The sequence below is a fragment of the Amblyomma maculatum genome, chromosome 11 (assembly GCF_055883805.1).
Source record: "Amblyomma maculatum isolate TAMU_Amacu chromosome 11, ASM5588380v1, whole genome shotgun sequence".
NCBI classification, from domain to species: Eukaryota; Metazoa; Arthropoda; class Arachnida; order Ixodida; family Ixodidae; genus Amblyomma; species Amblyomma maculatum.
The window spans coordinates 4,047,524-4,068,170 of record NC_139354.1 but is presented as its reverse complement, the minus strand read 5'-3'; the positions used below and the strand labels follow the sequence as shown (position 1 = coordinate 4,068,170).

At 44.6% G+C, this 20,647-nt stretch overlaps 1 protein-coding gene across 4 annotated transcripts in view; it reads left to right on the top strand.

Annotated features, from left to right (window-relative positions):
* pcx (pecanex) overlaps positions 1-20,647 on the top strand; it is a 77,367-nt gene that overhangs the window by 4,903 nt on the left and 51,817 nt on the right. For 3 of the 4 annotated variants that reach the window (XR_014701795.1, XM_084583529.1, XM_084583528.1), the window contains exons 2-10: positions 1,114-1,313; positions 3,118-3,332; positions 6,118-6,270; positions 8,467-8,538; positions 8,853-9,616; positions 10,168-10,339; positions 12,374-12,661; positions 16,212-16,364; positions 19,565-19,624. Coding sequence is in view for 3 of the 4 variants with exons in the window: in XM_084583529.1 (XP_084439655.1) it covers positions 1,114-1,313; positions 3,118-3,332; positions 6,118-6,270; positions 8,467-8,538; positions 8,853-9,616; positions 10,168-10,339; positions 12,374-12,661; positions 16,212-16,364; positions 19,565-19,624 (2,077 nt within the window). In the remaining variant the exon portion in view is untranslated. The remainder of the gene's footprint in view (positions 1-1,113; positions 1,314-3,117; positions 3,333-6,117; positions 6,271-8,466; positions 8,539-8,852; positions 9,617-10,167; positions 10,340-12,373; positions 12,662-16,211; positions 16,365-19,564; positions 19,625-20,647) is intronic. The other variant, XM_084583530.1, reaches the window with a different exon arrangement.

The following is a 20,647-nucleotide window of genomic DNA, read 5'->3' as shown; positions in this document are numbered from 1 at the left end:
TCGAACACCACCAGTGGCTGACCCCCCTCCGTGGGAATTCGCGACTATTACGACAAACAAGACCACTCGGCTTCGTCGCAAAGAAAAGCTGGCATCTCGACCTCTGGTTGATGCACTTCCAGGTACCTGCATTGTATATACGGACGCATCAATTATAGAAAATGGCGGTAGAACAGCAGGTACTCACACTGTGAACTAAAGGTACATAAAGAATATGTTTCGGAATACCCGGACCCGCTTGTGATGGAACTCTATGCAATCCGCGATGCTATGGAGGCCATAAATAAAATAGATTCCGTAACAGAAGCCCACATCTATACAGACTCCTTAGCCGCCATAAAACAACTGAAGAAAGTGACAAACACGCTGTGTAACCCAGAAAATCCACGCACTTAATAAAAAAACAGATACACATCCAGATACATTGGACACAGGACGATGCTGAGAACGTTGAGCAGAGAAAAGTTGACCACCTCACACACGAAGTTCCAAACACTAATGCGCCCCCCACCAAGCTCCCTTTTGATGCCCGCTCCGCTGTTCCCATCTTAGCATCCTCCTTAAGGACAAGTACACGTGCCCTCATTCCCCCGTGCACATTCCCCCTCCCTCATAACTTAACGAGATTGGAGGAGGTTTCCCTTAGAAGGATAAGAGCTGGGGTGACCCTTACCCCGTCGGTAACATGCCGATGGGAATCTCAAGCAGACATCGGACCAACCACATGCCCGAAGTGTTCCACACCTGCTGTGGACTTGTGCAGGGACAAGGGCATCAAGGACACAGATTCTGCGCGAAGTGGGACTAACCACAACAAGGGAAGAGGACTTCTCTAAATGGCTCACCGACAACAAGAGTCGGAGCCTGCTCCGGTTCCTTACTGAAAATAAGTTACATGAGTTTCTATAATATGCCTTATGGCAAGCTTGCGTACAAAAAAAAAAAAAAAAACTATGTATTGGACAAATTTTTTATTTTGCTTCTATTGAGATCATTGCAACTTTAAATTGAATCACTTTGAATTGATAGGAGTCTTCTGTGAAGGATTCGAGTGAATTTGGTCATGGAGCTGTTTTCAAAAACTGAGAGTCAGTTTGCTTTTTTGTGCTTCAGTTTCTCGAGCCAACGATGCCGGTGTGGCTTTGCTATGCCGGTGTTGTGGGCGTCCTATTTGCGACGCTCAAGATCATCAATGTGCGGCTCCACCAGATGTTCGACAGTGGAGAATGCATCGAAGAGTCGAGTGACGACTCTAACCGGTCTGTCTCCGTTGACCACACGGGACAGGGGTCACAAGCTCACGGCTCGAAAAAGTAAGCGCAGCCACCTCATGGATGCATGCTCTATTATCTACATTTACTTTGTAGCAGTTGATGTATGGGCAGTTTTTCCTGGGTAGAAATGGTGTTCCTGTCTAAAACAGCATATGCGTGACCACTAAGAGTAGTAGGCAGAGCTGCTCGTCCAGAGTTGCAATGTAGTGTCCTTGTACTTTTGAGATAGGCATCATATGTTTAGTTATGTTCTATTTGGGGAGTAGTCCCTTATCAGTGAATATTTTGGTTTGAAATCTGGCCTAAAATGAAATGGAAATTTTTTTGTGTTTTCAGAGAATTGATATAATTAGCAGGAAAAAGGGTAGAAGTGATGTGTAGAAGATATTACTTGGTGGCAAGCATGTAACACTTTGACATAATAGAAACAGGATGACATGATGGTGGAGTATGCTTTAATGGCCAGCAGGCATAGTGCGAGTGGTCCACCCCGCGCCACTGCCTCCTTCGTTGCCTTTGTATTCGTAGCAGTATTGTAAACTGATTCGCTATCTTATGCCTGTCATTGTGCAACATCGGTGACTTTTAATGTTGAAGTTTTTTGCTAGGCATATTATGGTGAAAAGAAGGCGTTCCCATTTTTAGTTTCTAGCGCTGTCGTGTATATAGCGTCTTTCAGATTGCCATGTGGTATGTGGTTTGCTGAAAGTACAGCATTGTTTTAGGTTGCACATTAGTCAATGTGCACATGCTGTGTTGGTCAACACAGTCGCGTATCTGTAGCTCCCAGATCTTTCATTAGGCAACCTGTACAATATTCCAACTCCAGATTAATAGTTTTCCAGTTTCTGAAGCTAGTTCCGACCTCTGTCATATGACAGACCCACTGATTGGGGTAGTCGTATTGAGCTGACAATAGACAGAATTGCAAAATTCATGTGCAGGATATACGTTCATGCTACTAATTTATGTGCTTGGTGTTTGTTTTTTTCACTCTAATTAAAAAGGGCATTCTCACTGAATAAAGTGATTGGGTGTTTTTTAATTTTTTTGACATGTAGCCGTAGGTATTGAAAGTGGGAACATTTCTCACTGATTGCTATTGCATCAGATATGTGGTAAACCTCTAAAGATACACTCTCCATGAGTAGTGCTTGGCAAATTCTGCAATCTGGTCTTAATTCTGATGACACCGAGAAATGAAAAAAGTTACTGTAAATAATGCTGGGGAATATGCAGCAATTTTTTACAGGACCAATTCCTATGTATTGTTTATATTTAGAAAGTGGTTAAATGACCCTGTTGTTAACCAAAAAACGAAGTTTAGGTGAAATCGTGGCAAATATTTTCAATGGTGTCACACTTTCTCACTACATTAAATAAAAGGACTAATGGATCACCGTCATCATAAGCCTTCATTGCATTAACAGCGGTGCAAAAGTTCTTAAATATTTTCCTTTGGCAGCTTAGCAGAGCATAGTTTCCTTCTTTTATCTGTGCCTACCTGTCTTACTCCTGCTCCTGCCTGTGTTTTCTCTTTCCTAATATACAAAGGGCTCCCTAAAGGGACTGGTCGCAATCTTGGTTGCAGTTATCAACATCGCAGCAGTTAATGCTGTAACCTCACTTCAAGGTTGACTGTCCAAAGAGAGGCCCTAATGTCGCCTAACCTGGACCAAAACTGAGAAATGCTGAGGCAGGAGTTTGGAAGTCTTCTAACATTGCATGTCTTTGCTTTAGCCTGTAGCGAAAAACTACAAAGCCTGTCTGCCGAATTCAACAAACCTTCAGTGTACTCATGCCTCCCGTCATACGCACTCATGTTTGTGCGGTGGTTGTGCAGAGAATCGGAACACATCGAAATGGCCGTCCTGAAACAACGGCAGGACGAAGAAACGCCGCCCGTTCAGTGCAGTTCGCGCAACTCCTTCACTGATGGAGCAGTCCAGTCCCAGATCACGAGTGGTGCCGTGGCTCCGACCAGCTCCATGGAACTGCTGGGACGGCTGGCACGTTCCGATGACTTCGAGATGAAGTCGCATGGCATTTGTGGAATTGGTGAGCAGAGTCTTGGTGCACCGAGTGACTGGCATAACTTATTTGCATTGCTGACGGCTGTCTTATAAAGGGACACAGACGGCCAATAGAAGCTAGCATCTATTGATAAGGTACTGCATCCTGGTCAAAGAGTTGCAACTCTCATAGAAATTGAGGCTGTTAGGAAAAAGAAAATGAAATAATGGTGTTGTTATCACATTTGTTTATTTATTTATTTATTCAAGTTACCCCTAAAGGCCCTCCTGGGTAAAATATTGCAAGAGGGGTTATATAATCGCATTAATAATCATGAGATATTTAGGAAGAACAAGTGCAGCAAGAAATATTAATTAAAACGTATGGAATAACATTAAAAGGAGGAAAAAATAAACTACAAAATATTTTGCACATTTTTGTCATAGTGAAGTGGCTCTTAGACTTTTTTTTATGCCAGTTTCTGTAACAATGTCCTGTGGCAAATTATTGCATCCAGTCACATGCCAGTTTTATAAGCAATATAGATTTTTTGGTGCAGATCCCAAGGACTATTCTTTACTGTCATTCACTTCAAAGCGTTTGCAATCCAACCTTTTTGGTGGTAATGTCACGAATTTGAGTTGACAGGACGGAAGTATCTTTAAATCCAGTGTACTCCTGCTTATTTCTGCCGCACACTCTCTAATGATATCTATGATGTTATTGTTCACTACTTCTATACTAAAATCGGCTTCCTGACTTAAAGCTATGTATATTTTCTAGCAAGGTCCTGAATTCTACCTTCTCTCTCATCCTTAATTTCTTTAATAAATTCTTTTTTACTACTCTGTTAAGCTCCCTCTTCGAAGCTATACATAATGCTAAACAACCAAAACTTTTTGTGAATAGCATGTAGAAGTGCCTCCATTGTCTGACACATACTCGTCAGCACCCAGTCATTGGTTACCATATCATCTAAAAGACCACAGGAAATGCAACCCCGTTTTAACTTCACAAGCAGTACAAGCGTGCCTGCTTGGCCTAGGAGTACCGTGCTGGAGTCAGTGTCATGGGTACCGTGTTTGGTTCTCTAGTGTACAGTGTACTTAACTCCAGTTTTCCTGAATGTTCTTGGTGATAAACAGTGCAGCCAGTAGACTTGGGTTTGATCCCAGCTACCTTGATCATGTTTCAGTGGTGGTGAAATGCAAGGTGCCCATGTACTGTCACATGTCAGTGCACATTAAGGAACCCCGAGGAGTCTGAATTTTCCAGAGCGCTCCACTACAAATTCTTGGCGGCTAAGTTGTTCTGCAATGTTAAACTTCATAAATCAAACAACCTCTGTGAAAAATGTGCATTTTACTGCTGGAAAAACGTTGGCATACCCGGAAAAGGCCAGAAAATAGGTTCTGCAAACAATATCTTGATGTAGTTTCCCTTTAAAGGTGGAAGTCCTTTGGAATCATTTTATGCTATGATTTGGAGGAAATTATAATTATATTACCATATATTTACTTGATTCTGAGCACTCCCTTTCTTCATAATCGCTATGCCGAAAGTGATGGGGGATCTGCCCCCCCCCCCCCCCCCCCCCCCTTGTTTTTTATGACGATATCTTGATGAGATGGGCAAGAAAAATAACATTTTATTTGGCAGACAAACTTGACCAACGTTTCTCGCAAATGCGATCACAGCGCGCTTCAACCTCAAGCTGTGGCAACCCTTATCAGACTTATCCCAACTTCGATTACGGTTGTAAACAGCTGACACCGAACAAAGCAACGTGGACTCGCAATGCACCTTGAGCTCCTCCGATGGTTACGATTTCAGGTTCATGTGAGGATGTACCAGTAGAGTTATCAGGGAAGCTTTCGACTGGCTTTTAGAGCTCTGTGCCTTCAGCTGACGTGTTGTGTCAGCACGTAACAGCTCAAAAACCCGCAGATCGCGTCATTGACGCCACACCACCTTGAGACTCCAATGGCCCTCTGGCTTGACGACTACATGAGCAAGCAGTACGTTGGCAGCCTTGTCTGTGTGGTTTTCTACGCAAAAAGGGGGGTGCTCAGATTCTCATGCAATTTGTTTTTTTTTTTCTTTTTTTCAGAAATTGGGGGTTGGAGTAGCTCGGTGCTTAGAACTGCGAAAATACAGTAATTAGATTATTCTCATTATAATAATGATTATCAACATCTTGCCATTGTGTTTTTGTGTGTGTGTGTGTGTCTGCCGGCATGCGCTCTGGCACACTCACGCCTCAGAAACTTTGCATTTGTCTGGCGAATCAAAAGAAAGTTGAGGGTCTGAATCCTTGCCACAGCAGGCTCGTTTCACTGGTGGCAAAATGCAAAGACTGTGGGTGACCTTGTGCTGTGCACCTGGGAAGAATTCCAGCCATTATTGTCATATTTTTATTCGCATTCTTTTTTTACACCTTTGCGAAGTTATAAATGTAAAATTATTAAATTATGAGCTGCATAGCTACAAGGTAACATTCCCGCTGAATTTAAGGGCCTTTAAGGGGACCCCAATGTGATGTGCCGAGTGGAACTCATAGTAAACTCTCAAACGACTTGAGTTTGGACAGAGAAAACAGCAATTTTCTCCTGCCTTACATTAAGACTGACCAGCAGTACTTTCATAGCTTTGTTTCTGACCTCTTGTGAGTCCCAACTTGAGGAGCTAACATAAAGCACTTGTGGACATGCGAATTCGAGTCAGGCATAGTACCTTCTCGTCACTTGATCATCAACGATCGTTTGAAGGCTGCCTCGTCATTTATGCATTTAATAACAGTGGCTGTTCAATTTTTTTCGGCACGTGGCAGATCTTCAGGTCGACGTGCATCATCGGAACAGTTCGGGGAGCTCGGGCGGCTCTGCCTCAGGAAAGCAGGAGCGGGTCTTTCATGGGACCACGTCAGCGACTGCAGGGCCAGGGAGCCCACAGTTTGGGCTTGTCGACGAAGTTCTCAAAGAAGGTGAGTTGAGGAAGAAAAGAAAGGGGGAATATAGTATCACGGACTTTTATTAGTTAAGGAAGAGCATGGGTTGTTTCTTTTAAAGGGGTCGTGCCATGGTGATCCAATATATTCCAGTTATGTAGTCTCACAGATAGTTCTGGGCCTTATTATTTTATTTCCGAGATTTGAGCATCCTAGACGCATTCTGTATTTCGAAATTATTGGCTGAAGTTGACACCTCGAAGTTCCTCTCACTGACATCGGTTTCCATGTTTAAATGCATGGTGACGTCACAGACCAACACCACATGCCTGCTGCTGTGCCGGTTCTGATAAGCTGCCGATACACTGTACTGTGTTCACACTTGCTCAAAGACTGTCGTGACTCACAGTGAATGTACTCAGCATGTTTCTGGACACAGAGTACAGACTGCAGGGAAGCACAATTTAGTTCCTGCCCACACATTCCCCTTCGGCATGACCTCTGCCGTCATCCGATGGCAGAACTGCCTCCACCACCGTGAACACCGCTATGTCGGCTGTGCCTTCCGCACCTTCCCTTAGGTGTCCGCACCAGCGGTACGGCGGATACCTTGCGCCAGGGTCAGAAAAACATAACAAAATTTGTTTTTCTCGTAATAATAACGGGTCCTGGAAAAAGAAATGACAAAAATGAGTGCTTCTTGAGAAATGCTGACCCATAAAGTAAAATTTTTGCTCACAGCCGCAAAGCAGCTTCCGCCGGTGTGATGCCAGCGTTCTTGTACGTGAGCTTCGCTGCTAATATGTTGCTGAAAATAATCATTTTTTTTACTACGAAACAATGCGGTTGAGAGTGAGGAAGTTTCATGATCGAGTGTCCCATTTACTATAACGCCTCGCTGATCAGTTACAAAGTGCCGTTCACTGTGGCTTCTATGCGGAGTAATTTAGGCCTAGCGACAATTAGGGAGAAGCAGACAGCCAGCGCGCTCGCTGGCAGAACCGTTGCTGTAAGCTTGCGGCATCCGGTGCTGTAAGCCTCATGAACTTATCGTCATCGTCTACTCTCATGATGCGGCTGGTGTCACACTTGGGCCTGACAACGAGCAGCGTAGACGATGCTTTAGACGGGGCGGGGTATTGGGTGCCTCGATGTAGCATGCCGCACTTTGTACACTGTATACACTGCTGTGCTGTCGGGTGGTGCTCGAAGACTACAAAAGCGCTGTCGAACAGCACTCTATAGATTGTGCATTTTATGCTTTGGTTTGGGATGTGTTTCTGTGTACAATGTGTATACGTTGTTGGAGCGGACCAGCTCTTGCGCCTTTCGTATTTAGGCGCAGACTTGCACCTGAATGCCGCCCACAGACGCCGCTATTTCCTAGGTCGAAAGGGCTAACAGAGACCGAAAACTCAGTTTGTAGTAATCGCGGATAGTGGCACAACTGCTGTTTGGTCTGCCACATCGGTTTACCGTGGCTTCACGTAACTGCGGTTGACTTTGATCGTGTAGAGAATATGCAGCAGAGGATGCAGTGTCGGTATGTGCTGTGCCAGATCGCAAGGTGTTTACGAAGAAGCGAAAATACTAGTTTTAAAAATATATGCAGCTTCGATGGAGCTGGAATTTTGAGGTTTAGCTGCTTGGCACATCAAGAATAAGATGGAATAAATGGTTTAGTATATTCCAATATTCTTTCGCTTTTCTGGTGATTTGACCAAAATGTCATTGCAGTCATGGGTTCTGTGCTTCGCTGTATTCATGTAATCACGCCATAAAGAATTTCTACAGTGAAGTGGTTTTAGGGCACCATAGTAAATGTCTAAAGGTTCTCCTAGCTTTTGCATTAGCACCAACTGTTCAGGCTTTGTTTTTTTTTTATTATTCCGGGAGCATATTCACCAGCTGTGTATACTAGTTTGAGGGTGTTCAGGGTGCAAAGCAAAATATGTGGATTGGTGTCTGGGAGAAATTACTTTGAGCTTAAATGAAAGAGAATTAACATTGGCATGTTGAACGTTTGGGCTCAGCTTTACAGCCTGTGTACGCCTGCCATGTACAAAAATTATGGAAATGTTGATTGGATGTGCAAATCATGATGAACTTCTCCAACTCACTCAAGTTTTGTGATGAACCATTTTCGTTAGTGCCTTCAATAAGTGCCTCAGTATGACGGTAATCAGCTGTTTTGTCTCTTTTGTGTCTTTTATGCTGATTGTATTCTTGCAGTTTCAGACCTGAAGGCTGGTGCCGTTTCCATGCTTCCTGCTCCAGCGGGTTTATCAACTGGGGATGAGCTTGGTGAGAGTAAAGCTTTTTGATACTGCTGGCATTTCTGACGAGCCCAACGGATTTTATTGCTTGGAAAGTGCAGAAAAGTTTTGTTTCTTGGCTGAATGGAAATGCTTAGTGGGTGTGTAAACTTTCACTCCACAAACACGAAAGCTTTTTCCTTTAGTTTCCTTTATTACGTTAAATAGTGTGAATGTAGATTTGTTTTATTCTTTGAAGGACAGGATACCTAATTTTATATTATATTTTATTTGAACTATAAGGTGGAAGTGAAGAGCTCTAAAAAGAGACGAATATTGGTTGCTGTCCTTTTATTCCTACAGCAGTAGCCTCGGGCTCCTCTACTTCACTGCACCCAGACAGCCACCGTCGGAGTCAGCACCGACGCCGAAGCGGAACTGGCTTCCTCTCTTCCGGCTCTTCATCCGGGTCGCTCCGCAATGCCACCGGGTCTGTCGAGCTTGCCTTCCTCTCGCAAGATCCCAGTGTCCGTGCTGCCGAGCTTGCCCGCGCTGCACAGCAGCGAAAGAGCAGCCACGCCCTTCGCGGCAACGTTGAGGACGCCGACGGCAACTGGCTTGTGCGCCGGGCCCACAGTGAACTTGAAACCAGCGCTGCCGAGAAGCAACGTGCTGCCGTGCCACCATCACATCCGGTGTCCCTCGAAGCGATCCGCGTTGGCTCATCGACAGTGGTGCCAGCATCGAATGTGCGGCATGTGCGGAGGAGTGTAGAGTTCTCGCGGCCTCCGCTGGCGACGAACGACAACAGTGCGATCAGGACTATAGCGGAGCAACCTGCTGCAGAGACTCCGGCTAGCGCATCGAGTGGGTCAAGCAGCGTCAAGTCTTTGGTCAGGCACCGGTCGCTTGACGCGGCAACGTTGAGGCAACGACGAGGCCGAGGAGAGAAGAAGAAGGAAGAGGAGAGTAGTGCAGTGGCATCTGGTAATGCGGAGAATGTTGGTGGCGGTCGGTGTTTTCCGTCGACCGACAGTGTGTCATCAGCGTCGGGTGAATCCGACCGCAGCAGCAGCCACTTCACCGTCATCTACAAGCCCCTTGATCCATGCAGTGGAAATCCACAGGTGATGTCATGATGTTCAGTGCTGTTGGCACTTGTTTAACGGTTATTTCATGTTTGTTCTTCATTATCGCTGCGAATCTTGTAGATTTACATTGCTGATAAAAGTGTGTTGCGTTTCTACATTATTGAAATGGTATCAGCAATCAAGTGTCTCAACAACTGAGCCAACAAAGCCGGGCAGATAGTGAAAGAGATTGAGTGATCAGTGGGTAGGAAATAACTTGACCAAACTTGGAAGAATGGAAGACGGCCGACGACATCCGCTATATATCCCATCTTATTCTTTCGTTCTCCAAAAAATCGTAAAACATTTTCCCACGTTTCCTTAATTTCCAAGACTACTGATATTTTTTTTCACGTGTAATTCTTGTATTTGACATTCGTGCTGGACGCAGAGCTTCACAGCTCGTCAACTGCTATTGGTTAGCTGATTTTAGGCTAGTTTGTGATGCCTCTTTTACTTTGCCCTCGTAAGAAGCTTGAGCGCAACACATTTTTTTTAACAGCTGTATTACATGAGGCATTTAGAAAAACTGTGTTCGGCATTTGCAGGAGCTTGACTTACCCGAGCAGTATCCTGGCTGGCTGGAAGGAAACCCGAGGAATCCCGATCCACTGCCATCCCCAGCATGTTCGGAACGCAGCAGCGTTGCTGGCTTGGATTGGCTCTTTTCTGGAGTAGCGGCCCAGGCAGTGAATGAGACGAAAGCCCTGACTCCGCTTGGTAGGAAGCACATGTTTTTCTTGTTACACAAGCTTTGATGATGTTTAGGACGGAGTGTACAGAGGCTTTTTTCTTTCACAGTCTTGGTGAAGGTCATTTCCCTTATTGTAGCCAGGCATTTTGAGTGAAAAGTGGTGCTTACATTTCTACATCCTTTGCATCTGGTATTTCGCTTAAATCTTTTGTCCAGCAGTTAGAATTGTAAACGGGAACAAAATCACAGTATGAAATGTTACAAAATACGAGCATTGATAACACTTCCTTTTTTTTTAATCCAGTGCTGTTCTATTGTAATCTGGGTACAGAAAGCATCACACTGTAATGGCAGCTGATCATGCTTTCTAGAGTGCTTAATGAAAACCATGCCTGTTGCTGTGAAACGAGGGCTAGTGTGTGACCAGCTTAGTTTGTGATCATCGTGCACAAAAGTTAATAACCAAAGTCATTATTACCAAAGCCAATTGGGTCGTTTTAGTAAGTGCTGAGGTGCGTAAACCGTTTTCAGCCCAACTTTGGCCTACCATTTGGGTGGCTGTTTTTTTTATGATTACAGCTTAACTCTTCACACAACTGAAGTGTTCGCAGTAAGCTTAACTCTATATATATATATATATATATATATATATATATTTATGTGTGTGTGTGTGTGTGTGTGTGTGTGTGTGTATGTGTGTGCGTGTGTGGCGGTTCTAACTTTTTATTTATGCTTAAGTTACAATTTCATTTTCTGCCAAGGGCCAGTGCGTAAAGCAAGTGTTGTAAGTGCTATGTCGTATTCTGTGCAGCAGCCTAAGACAGAATGCAGTGCAATGGATTACAATGCATTGTAATTTAACACTCAGCAACTGAAGCTTTGAGCCTATATTTGTTTAGATGAGTGCAGTGTAGTAGACAATATAGCATATTTGTTCTTAGTGAGTATCAATGGCTGCTTTGCCCTTCTGTCTGTGGATTGGTCAAAATGAAAGAGGGAAAAGAAAAGTCAGACACAAGTGGCAAAGTTTGCATCTGAAAGTATTCGTAGGTACAGTCACCGACTGATGTTTCGGATTCGGCGGGACCCTGCACGTAGTCAAATAACAGTCCAAACCCGTAAACTGAAAAAAAAAAATAAAATCACTTTTATACAGAAAAGTTAGCTTTAATAATCCCGAACTTTGCCACTCCCCATGTTTTGTTTTTATTTCAGTATAATAAGGAGTTATTGCCTGGCGCGATCTGCTACTGTAATCTGCTTCCGCATGCCGCCCATGCACACGCACTAACGCGATTTGATACTACAGTATTCTAGCCCCTGTATCCCGATACGGCGGGTGCTGCCACCAATGCGCACATGCTTATCAGTGCTAACGCGGCTGGCATGGGCGCCACCAGAAAGCATGAAACTCGCTCAAGGCTGTCACCGTATGTGCATTGGTGCTCCACTGAAGTGTATTGTGCTAAGCTACAACTGCTAACTATAACTATTCAGTTAGGTTATATCAGCCAGTTATGCTGTCGTCATACCCATATGCCATTCACGATGACAACGAACAGCGTACCATTTGCCAGTGTCTCAAATGGCAAGAATGAACAAAGAGCCAAGCTAGTCCTTCCAACCTAAATCCAATATAGGGCCTTTCATGGCCACGCAAAACTGCGTGTTTGCGATGACTGTGCCCGCTTGTATCTGTCAAGCAAAAAAAAAACAACGAGCCATTGACCAAAAAACGATCTCCACAGCAATGCTGGCACCAACTTAAGTCCGAAAAATTGGTCGGGAAAATGTATACGTTCCTATGGGCGCATGATGGTTCCTGAATGGAGTCTGAATTATTGGAGTCTGAAAAATCAGTCGGCTACTACAAGATTTTCACCATAGTATGAATAATGCTCATGCTTTGTTTAGCTTGTGTCAGAATAGAGTATTTTATTTGTTGTTTTTGTGGCTTTCTATTACTCATTCTCGCAAAGGCATCGCTTTCTTTATCTCGTCTGTTTCTGATGGCCCTGCATCATTTTGACCTTTGACATTGTCATTTGTTTCACGTTCAGAGTTTTGCAAGGAGCAGGCTGAATCCAACAAATCCAACCAGGCGCGTGCTGGTGGTGACACCACGGAGACGTGTCTCGTTGCCACAGCTTGTGGAGATGTGGACTCCGCTCTTCTGCCATGGCAGTGTGAGGATTCTGTTGCACGGGCCCGCAGCGGATCGTCGGAGCAGAGTCTGTCCGACGGAAGTTCGCCGTCATCACCAGACGAGATGACCCCGCTCGGTGCTTCGGGGCGTCTCTCCACTGCCTTGGGTGCTATTCCGAAGCAGTACATGGAGGATGCCAGAGGTCAGAGTAACAGGGAACGCGGTACACTGTAGTTGCATTCACAGTTAGAAGACCCATTTATTAGAAGGCCTGCGCAAACAGCGGGTTTCCGGTTTTGCTCGAATTCGAAGTGAATATTTCAACAAGAAAATTTGTCATCAAAATAAACGTTTTCAGAATCATTAATTTTCCTAACACTCAAGGCCATCATGCAAGAAAAGAAAACTATATTGAAAGTTTGTTGCAAATTGCAATCATTTCAATGTGTGATGATTGGCATGCCTCTTTATTTTAAGCTCTTAGTCTTTAGTTTTTATTCCGGTGGTTGAATTGAAGCATAAATTCACTTTATGCTCGAGTACGCCTCTATCATTTGGGATCCTCACACGAAAAGGAACATAACTGGTCTAAAAATGGTACGAAGGAAAGCCGTCAGGTTTATTTTCCACAAGTACAGCAGATCCGATTCTCCCACACAGCTAAATTCTAATAGATGAAAATAACATCCCGCTTCTTTCAGTCCGCCGCAAATTAAACAGAATTTTGTTCTTTCGTAAGATTCTGTTACAGGAAGTTATTCCATTACCTAACTTTGTCCAACCTTCTACTGCCAAACGAACACTACACACTAGGGAACACACGTTGTAACCTGTCTTTTCCCGAACAAATTCATTTAAGTATGGTTTTTTCCCAAGGACCATCTCTGATTGGAATGGGCTGCCAGAATTTATTTTCCAAAGCAGTAATTTTAACAAGGCACTTGAAGATCGTTTGCTTGGTTAGGACTTTTACCATTATTATTTTACATTTGTTTCCTTTGTTCATGCTGAATTGTGTTGTGTTTTTTATTAATTGTCTATTCTTTGGTTTGTTAGGCTGTCCAATTTTCTATAATTACTATTACTATTATGATTCCTTTCTTCTCGCCGAATGATAGTGTGTATGGTATTTTTTTGTTTTTCTGTGTGTGATTGTCACCTGGTATGTCCCTCCTGCTTGGGCCATAAGGCCTACAGTATTTTGAAATAAATAAATAAATACCGTCGAACCCGGATATATCGAACTTGAAGGGGATCGCGAAATAGTTCGATATATCGATAATTCAATATACAGAAATTGGCTTGGGGAGGCACTTACAATGTGAAAAAACGATACCGTATTTCTCGCATAATCAACTCACTCGCATAATAAACCCACTCTCCACTTTAGCAACCGAGAATTTGAAAAAAAAAAAAAAAAAAGTGTTACGGCCAGCTTGCTCACATGCAAGCGATTAAGCGATCTCAGGGACGAGCAGACGAGCAGTAGCTGCTGCGACAGAGCAAAAAATTTCCAACTTGGAACTGCGTCCCTCTGCTGTTCCAGCCACCGCAGCAGCTCAAAACAAGGTTGCTATGAAATCGCCAGCGTCTTCGCTTGCATGTCGCACTCTGTTACTCTGTTTTGGTCGTCCCATTGACAGCTCATTTCTTGGCAGTGTGCCAAGATGATCTTTTGACAGCTCCTGGGATGGCGGGGAGCCAACTTGGCAGACTGCCCGTGATGGCTTGATTGCACAAGCCTGGTTCGATCATTTATCACGCCGCGCTTGGGGCGGGCCTAGTCCACTGCCACAAAATCATTGGAAAGCGTGATACAGTAGCTGCAAATGCTATTTGAAGTGAAAAATGCTAAAAGCCGGTGTCATGATTGCAGCTAACCGTGTGCTTTCGTTGATTCATACATGCAAAGATAAACGACTTCCGCAAAAAAAAAAAAAAAAGAAAAGCCACTTCGTAACGCCATATCTTACGCTACACCGCGCGTACAGCACAACGATAAAAATAGATGACTCTCGCAAAAAAAATAGATCTGCCGCTTCTTAACTTCCGCAGGCGCCATAGCCACATCAGCCGCCATGCGTAGAGGGTTCGCAACACACACTGGAGAAAGCGTCCGACGTTTTGTCTGAAAACGGGCTGAGCTGGCTTGGCGCATGCGTAGCGCGTGCTACTGCGAACGAAGGCCGGGAAAGAGGAAGGAGAGAGATGGCTTAGCAAAAGAATGGGCACACCCTTGTGCTTCGCTCTGTCGTGTTTTTACCCTCTTGTTCCCACCGGTTCTCTCTGGTTCATTCATGCACATGGCTTGCAAACGTCATGTGCTGGCGCGCAGGAAACGACAACCGCAAATGCGCACGCCTTTAGGGAATGGGTGCGGCGCTGTCTAGCTGAACTGTCCCCTCTCATTACTTCCGCGCATGGCTTGAAAACTTCACGCGGCAAACGGCCGAGGGTGATGCGATCGTCTTTGGGAAAGGCACGCTTTCCAGTGCGTGGTGCGGAGTTCGATATATTGAACAACCGATGAAATTGAGTTCGATATATGACGCGGGTTTCCTATGCTTTTACATGGGATTTTCAAGGGGATATTCCGTGAGTTCGATATAACCAAAATTCGATATATCCGGGTTCGACTGTAATAAGTTCATAGCCCAGGCAGCTGCTTACATTTGCAGAGACCTTCAGCTGCTTGTGCATTTTGCAGTGTGTTCACTTTTCAATGGCATTTTGCATTCTAGTGCTGCCTTTACGCAGTCAGTCACCATGACCATTTGCCTAAAAATGATATAATAGCCTCTTAGATGCCTCTGAACAGGAGAATGGCGAAAGCCTATTCTTCTTCTCCTATCATTTACCTCTCATCGTTTGCCTCTTATCGGCGTTCGTTGCAGGGCTACATATAATTATAATAGGTTTTGCTGGACAGGAAAGGCGAAGTATCTGTCACACTTTCTTCGACAAGTGCGAGTTTGGACCGTACACCATCGCTCCTATCGCGTGGCGTTCCTTGGCGCGCGTTCAGGAGTGACATTGCAGGTGGCAGGAACGCTAGACAAGAACTAATCTCGTGGAATCTCACGGATTATGACAGGTCTTGCGCACAACTCTCGCTCACAGGATTTCTTTTCGTGAGCCTAGAAAGGCTTTCGCCTTAATAATGCTTTCGTTCATTGACTAAAAACTAACATTATGGTAATCTCACTGGATAGATGCGATGCACAAGTAAGTAAAAAAAGAAACGCTAACCTTTTATGGAGCCACCTTACTTGAACGAACCAAACTGGGGCCAATGCAGCCCTCAAGCCTCTTCCTTTTTTTTTTGTAGTTATATATAGTGCACATTTAGACTAGCTACTGCTGTTTACATGTAGTTCTTAAGTGTTTCGCCAGTACTCAGATATTTCGAGAACATTCCACAGGCGCTACTAAGTAAAATGTACATTCTTAGATTGCTGTCTTCTTTTGCAGTGGAATGGAAATGTGAGAACAGGATATGTTTGAGGTGTTTAGCAATGCCATTTGCTGAGTGTTTTTGTAATGACTGTATATGCAGTGGAAGGCTGTGACGAGCAGAAACGTTGGTTTCCATAAATTTTGTTGTGGTTGTTGCTTCTTCTTCTTTTTTTTTTTGGGCGAGGGTATTTCTTTGGTTTGGTTTATGAGATTTAACGTACCAAAGAGACTATTGGCTGTGAGAGGCGCGGCATTTCTTTGGTATTAAAAAAAAATATATATATATATATATGCAGGAGACCAACCATACCCGCCGGTACCTGGACCGTACACGCGGACAGCGGTGCGTTCGTTGCTGAGCCGCCGTTTGCTCGACATCCTCAACCTCAACGACCCTCAGGAGTGCGAGGCGGAACTGCAGAAACTGAAGAGGGAGTTGGACATCTGCCGTGAGTCCAGTGCAGACACCGGAGCTCGTTCGCTTCGGAGCAGAACTAGAGAGCTCTATTGCAGTTTTTCATTGCCAGTAATCGTATCATTCAACTTAAGCTTTTGCACGCTAGCCCTGCCAACTGAGACATCGTAACTTAACTAAAGTCAAATCTTGTTAATTCAGCCTTCTCCTTGAGCAGAATAAATGTTTGAAATTGACTTCTGATTGTCGTCATACATGCCACAGTGCTAAGGAAATGCGCGTTTATTGCTCTCCCATGCAATTCAAGTTTGGGGAGATCTACCTTGACGATCGTTGGCTACGCGGGTCATACCTCGACTTAACCCTCATCCGAATTGAATGCAAGCCCATTGATATCCAAGTTAATCTGTGTCCGGCATCATAGACTTACATAGTCTGTGGCCAGGACCGCACTTATAGTCCTAATTATCCGAACTTCTGAATTTACATTGGTTGAAGTAACAAGATTTTACTGTTAGTATATTAAGCAGGCACCTGTGTGCAGTGCGATGTTAACATGTGTTGAAAAAATGCCAGGTGATCGAAATTTTTTCTGTGGCCTTCTATTGCAGCATTCCTTGTAGTGCATGTGATGGTTCGGGATGGTAAACTCCACAATTTGCAATATTCTTTTCTTGTGAGAAGTTGTCAAGATTTCTTTTTTTTTTCTGCCATCCATACTTGCCATCCATACTTAACACTGCGCTCTGCAATTCTTGTTTCTGGCCTTTTGTGTTCTAGATAGAGTATATCTCATCCTTCCAAGCATATTTCCTTTCCTTGGCCTTTGTGTTCTAGGAACGGCTTATGCAAAGATCTTTTCCTTAGTGTAAATTCTCTGGCATTGTGTCCTGCAAAAAATGCTCTTTCTTGTTCATTGTCCAGGGGTTTATGAGGCAAGTTGCTGTGACTCAGCCATGCAGACATGCATATTGTTAAAGTTCGGAGCACTATATATTCAATTAGTTAGCTGTTGTAGTTATATTGGTATATAGTCGCCGACCGATTTTTCGGACCCTCTAGGGGCCGAGATAGTGTCCGGAAAATCAGGCAGTCTGAAAAAGCGAATGCACACAAAAAAAAAATTCACTTTATTTTGTGAGCGGCTTGAATAAGTGGTTAGTATGCCTCTGCGGGGCACTACGTTGCTGTACAAGTAAGTCGGCTTGCACATCGGCAAGGGGGACTTTCTCGCTGTACACAGCCGAAAGCACCATCAGAGCTCGGGTTAGTTCACTGCTAGTTGGCAGCACAGCCTTTGGCTCCTCACTGTCAGAGCCCTAGTCATCACTTTCAAGCACCTGGCGAACAATTTCATCGTCGGTGAGTTCAGCGCAGAGCTCGATCTCGCTGTCAGCGTTAGCAAACTGCTCCAGCGTCACTTATGGGAATGGCTCCTGCAGCGCACAAGTGCTCAATGAGGTCAGCAGATGAAGACGGCTGATGGGATTCACTGGCGCTATCATCGGATGACGACGGCACTCCATCTCTGATCGCGAAATCCGTGTGGCGGAAGAAATTCCACAGTATCTCCTTGGTTATCGCCTTCCATGCATCAGAAAGCATGCCGAGTGCAGACAACAAGTCGACACTGTAGGTTTTGCCGCTGTCCACGCATAACACCATGCGACTAAGCACTCGTGATCGATAGAGGTGCTTGAGTGTCCGGATAACGCCTTGGTCCATTTGTTGTAGTACAGCACAGCACACCACACATGAATGGTGACCGCGGCGACTGACAACTGTGCACGACGGTAGCACGGCAGAGCTGGCACTGGCGGGACAGTGCAGCAAGCAGTGTTTGCTATCTAGGCTATACCGGGTATGCGAGGTTCCAATGGTGTATGACACGGGGGTTCGAGGTTGCAGAAAACTGAAATGGCAGCAGCCAGAAAATCAAAATGGCATCAGCGTTGTTTGCGTTTTCGGTCGCTCTTGAGTCACGATTTGAAAGAAAAAGTCCAGAAAATCGAGCGAGAAGGGTTTTGAATGTCCGAAATTTTGGTCGGTGTTATACATTGACTCTATGGAGTGCGTGGCAATGCCATGGCAAGGTCTGGATTTTCAGGCAGGCCTGGATAATTGGCTGTCCGAAATATCGGTCGGCGACAAAACGTGGAGTAGTGCATTTCGTGGTTTTTAAAGCCGAATTTTTTTTTTTACAGAAAAGCGATTTTTTTTATGTGCACAGATTTTTCGGCCTGTTCTGATTACTCAGGTCGTTTACCGTAAAGTCCTAAAGATCACATGGGGACCGTAACTAAGTTGCCGATTGTTTTTTCGGACTCGGCGGGACCTGGGAAATGATCGGAGTAATCAAATAGTTCGAAAAACCTGTGAACTTGAAAAAATTTCACTTTTATGTGAAAAATCAGCTTTACAAATTCACAAGTTTCGCCGCTACCCTTGTTTCATTTATATGTCTGTAATAGGGAGCATGCTGCCCATACGCGCATGGTCCGATACAGCAGGCACGGCTGCCGACGCAGCTGGCATATGCGCCACCGGGAAGCATGCAACTCGCTCAAGGCGGTCACCCCATGCACAATTGTACCCAACAGAGGTGAATCATGCTAGGCTGTAGTCACTATAACCCTCCAGGTTAGAATATCTCGGCCAGTCATGCTTTCATCATGACGTCACGCCCTCGACTGTGGTGCAAGTGTACATGAAAATGTACACGTTCCTATGGGGGCGCGGGAAGGTTCCTGAATGAAAGTCCGAAATATCGCGCAATTCCAAATTATTGGAGTCTGAAAAATCGGTCAGCTACTCTATGTCAGTAACAGGGAGCTATAGCGTAGCACTATCTGCTTCCGCGCTGGCGTCATCCGGTATTACAGGTGCGGCCAGCAGTGCGTGCACGCTGGTTGGTCTCAGTGAGGCAGGCGTGCATGCCTCCGAAACTGCGCTACTCACCGCATGCTTAGGGCACCCAGCTGAAGCAGATTGCACCAAACTGCAGCCTCCATAACTCTTCAGTTAGACTATATCAGCCAGTCTTGCTATCGTCATGTCACTTCACTTCACGACTTTGATGCAGCTGCAGGTCATGCTCATGCCGTGAAAGATTGCGCGTGCCACTCGAAGCAATAAATCAGTTTTCATGAGTAACGACGGACGCGAGGACCGCAAAATGAAACGCATGGAAAAAAGTCAGTGCTGGTGATTCTTTTCTTTTTCTTTTTTCTTTAGGAAGGCTCGCTTCCAATGCTGAAGAGGTGCCGCCAAGCTTCTCACCTCCCTCATCTAAAGGTGATCCACTATTTCCTTTGAAATCATCAGTTACGCATAGCAGTGCCGTCACGAGCAGTGATATTTCCCCACTTCTGGTACCCGCTCCCGGTGCACAGTTTATGCATTCATCCGGCAGTGGTGTTGTACCCTCCGGCATACCTTGCATACCTTGCCTTGCCTCCGGCAAGGCAAGGTATGCCGTGTCAGCGTTTAATCCGATGGAGAAAACCCCAGCTCGTGCCGGAGCCGGCGCCGCGGGACGATGATGATGGTATGTACAAGAGGAAGAAGATCATGGTATGTACAAGAGGAAGAAGATCCGTGGAGGGCTCACACTATCTATAAATTTGTAATGATTTAATGCTATGAACATTGTAAAAAGGCATCAAAATTTTTGTAGAAGCTGTAGAATGTTTTGATTTTTATTAGAGCCTATTTTTGCAAAATTGAGAACCTGTATTGGAAAGCTTTTAAATAGAAAAAAAAAATTTATCAATGCAATGTGTGAATAGGCTCCAGAATGAAAACTTGCATCTGAGAACTGGATGATGTTCTTGGCTAAGATTGCACAGTTTTACCAAAGTCTGAATTTGGTGATGCGGCATCATGGTCAGAGTCGCTGCGACTTGATGCATTGAACAAAATTTGCTGTATGCACAGTGGAATCATGGGCAGCAGGATTTATTTATTTTTTTTTTGAGCACACATCATCTCTGGTGCTGACGTCGCGCTATGGGGAGACTTTGCTGAGGAACCTCATTTATCGCCGCGTTTAAATTGAGCATTGACATGTAAGACTGGCATTCTTTGTTGACAAATGCCAAGTCAGACTTTTGTTATCACCGCCGCCTATTGCTTAGGCCTTTAGCAGGCTAAAGTCAGCTCATTAAATCGGTTATTCGTGTGAAGGTCAAGCAATTTCACGGGGCTGCGGAAAAAATGAAAAACCCTGCACGAAACAAAGATACGATGGCTAAAGAACCTATTAGTGACTCATCAAGTCATCGATATCTGTTGATCATTTGTGATTGATGCATAGTA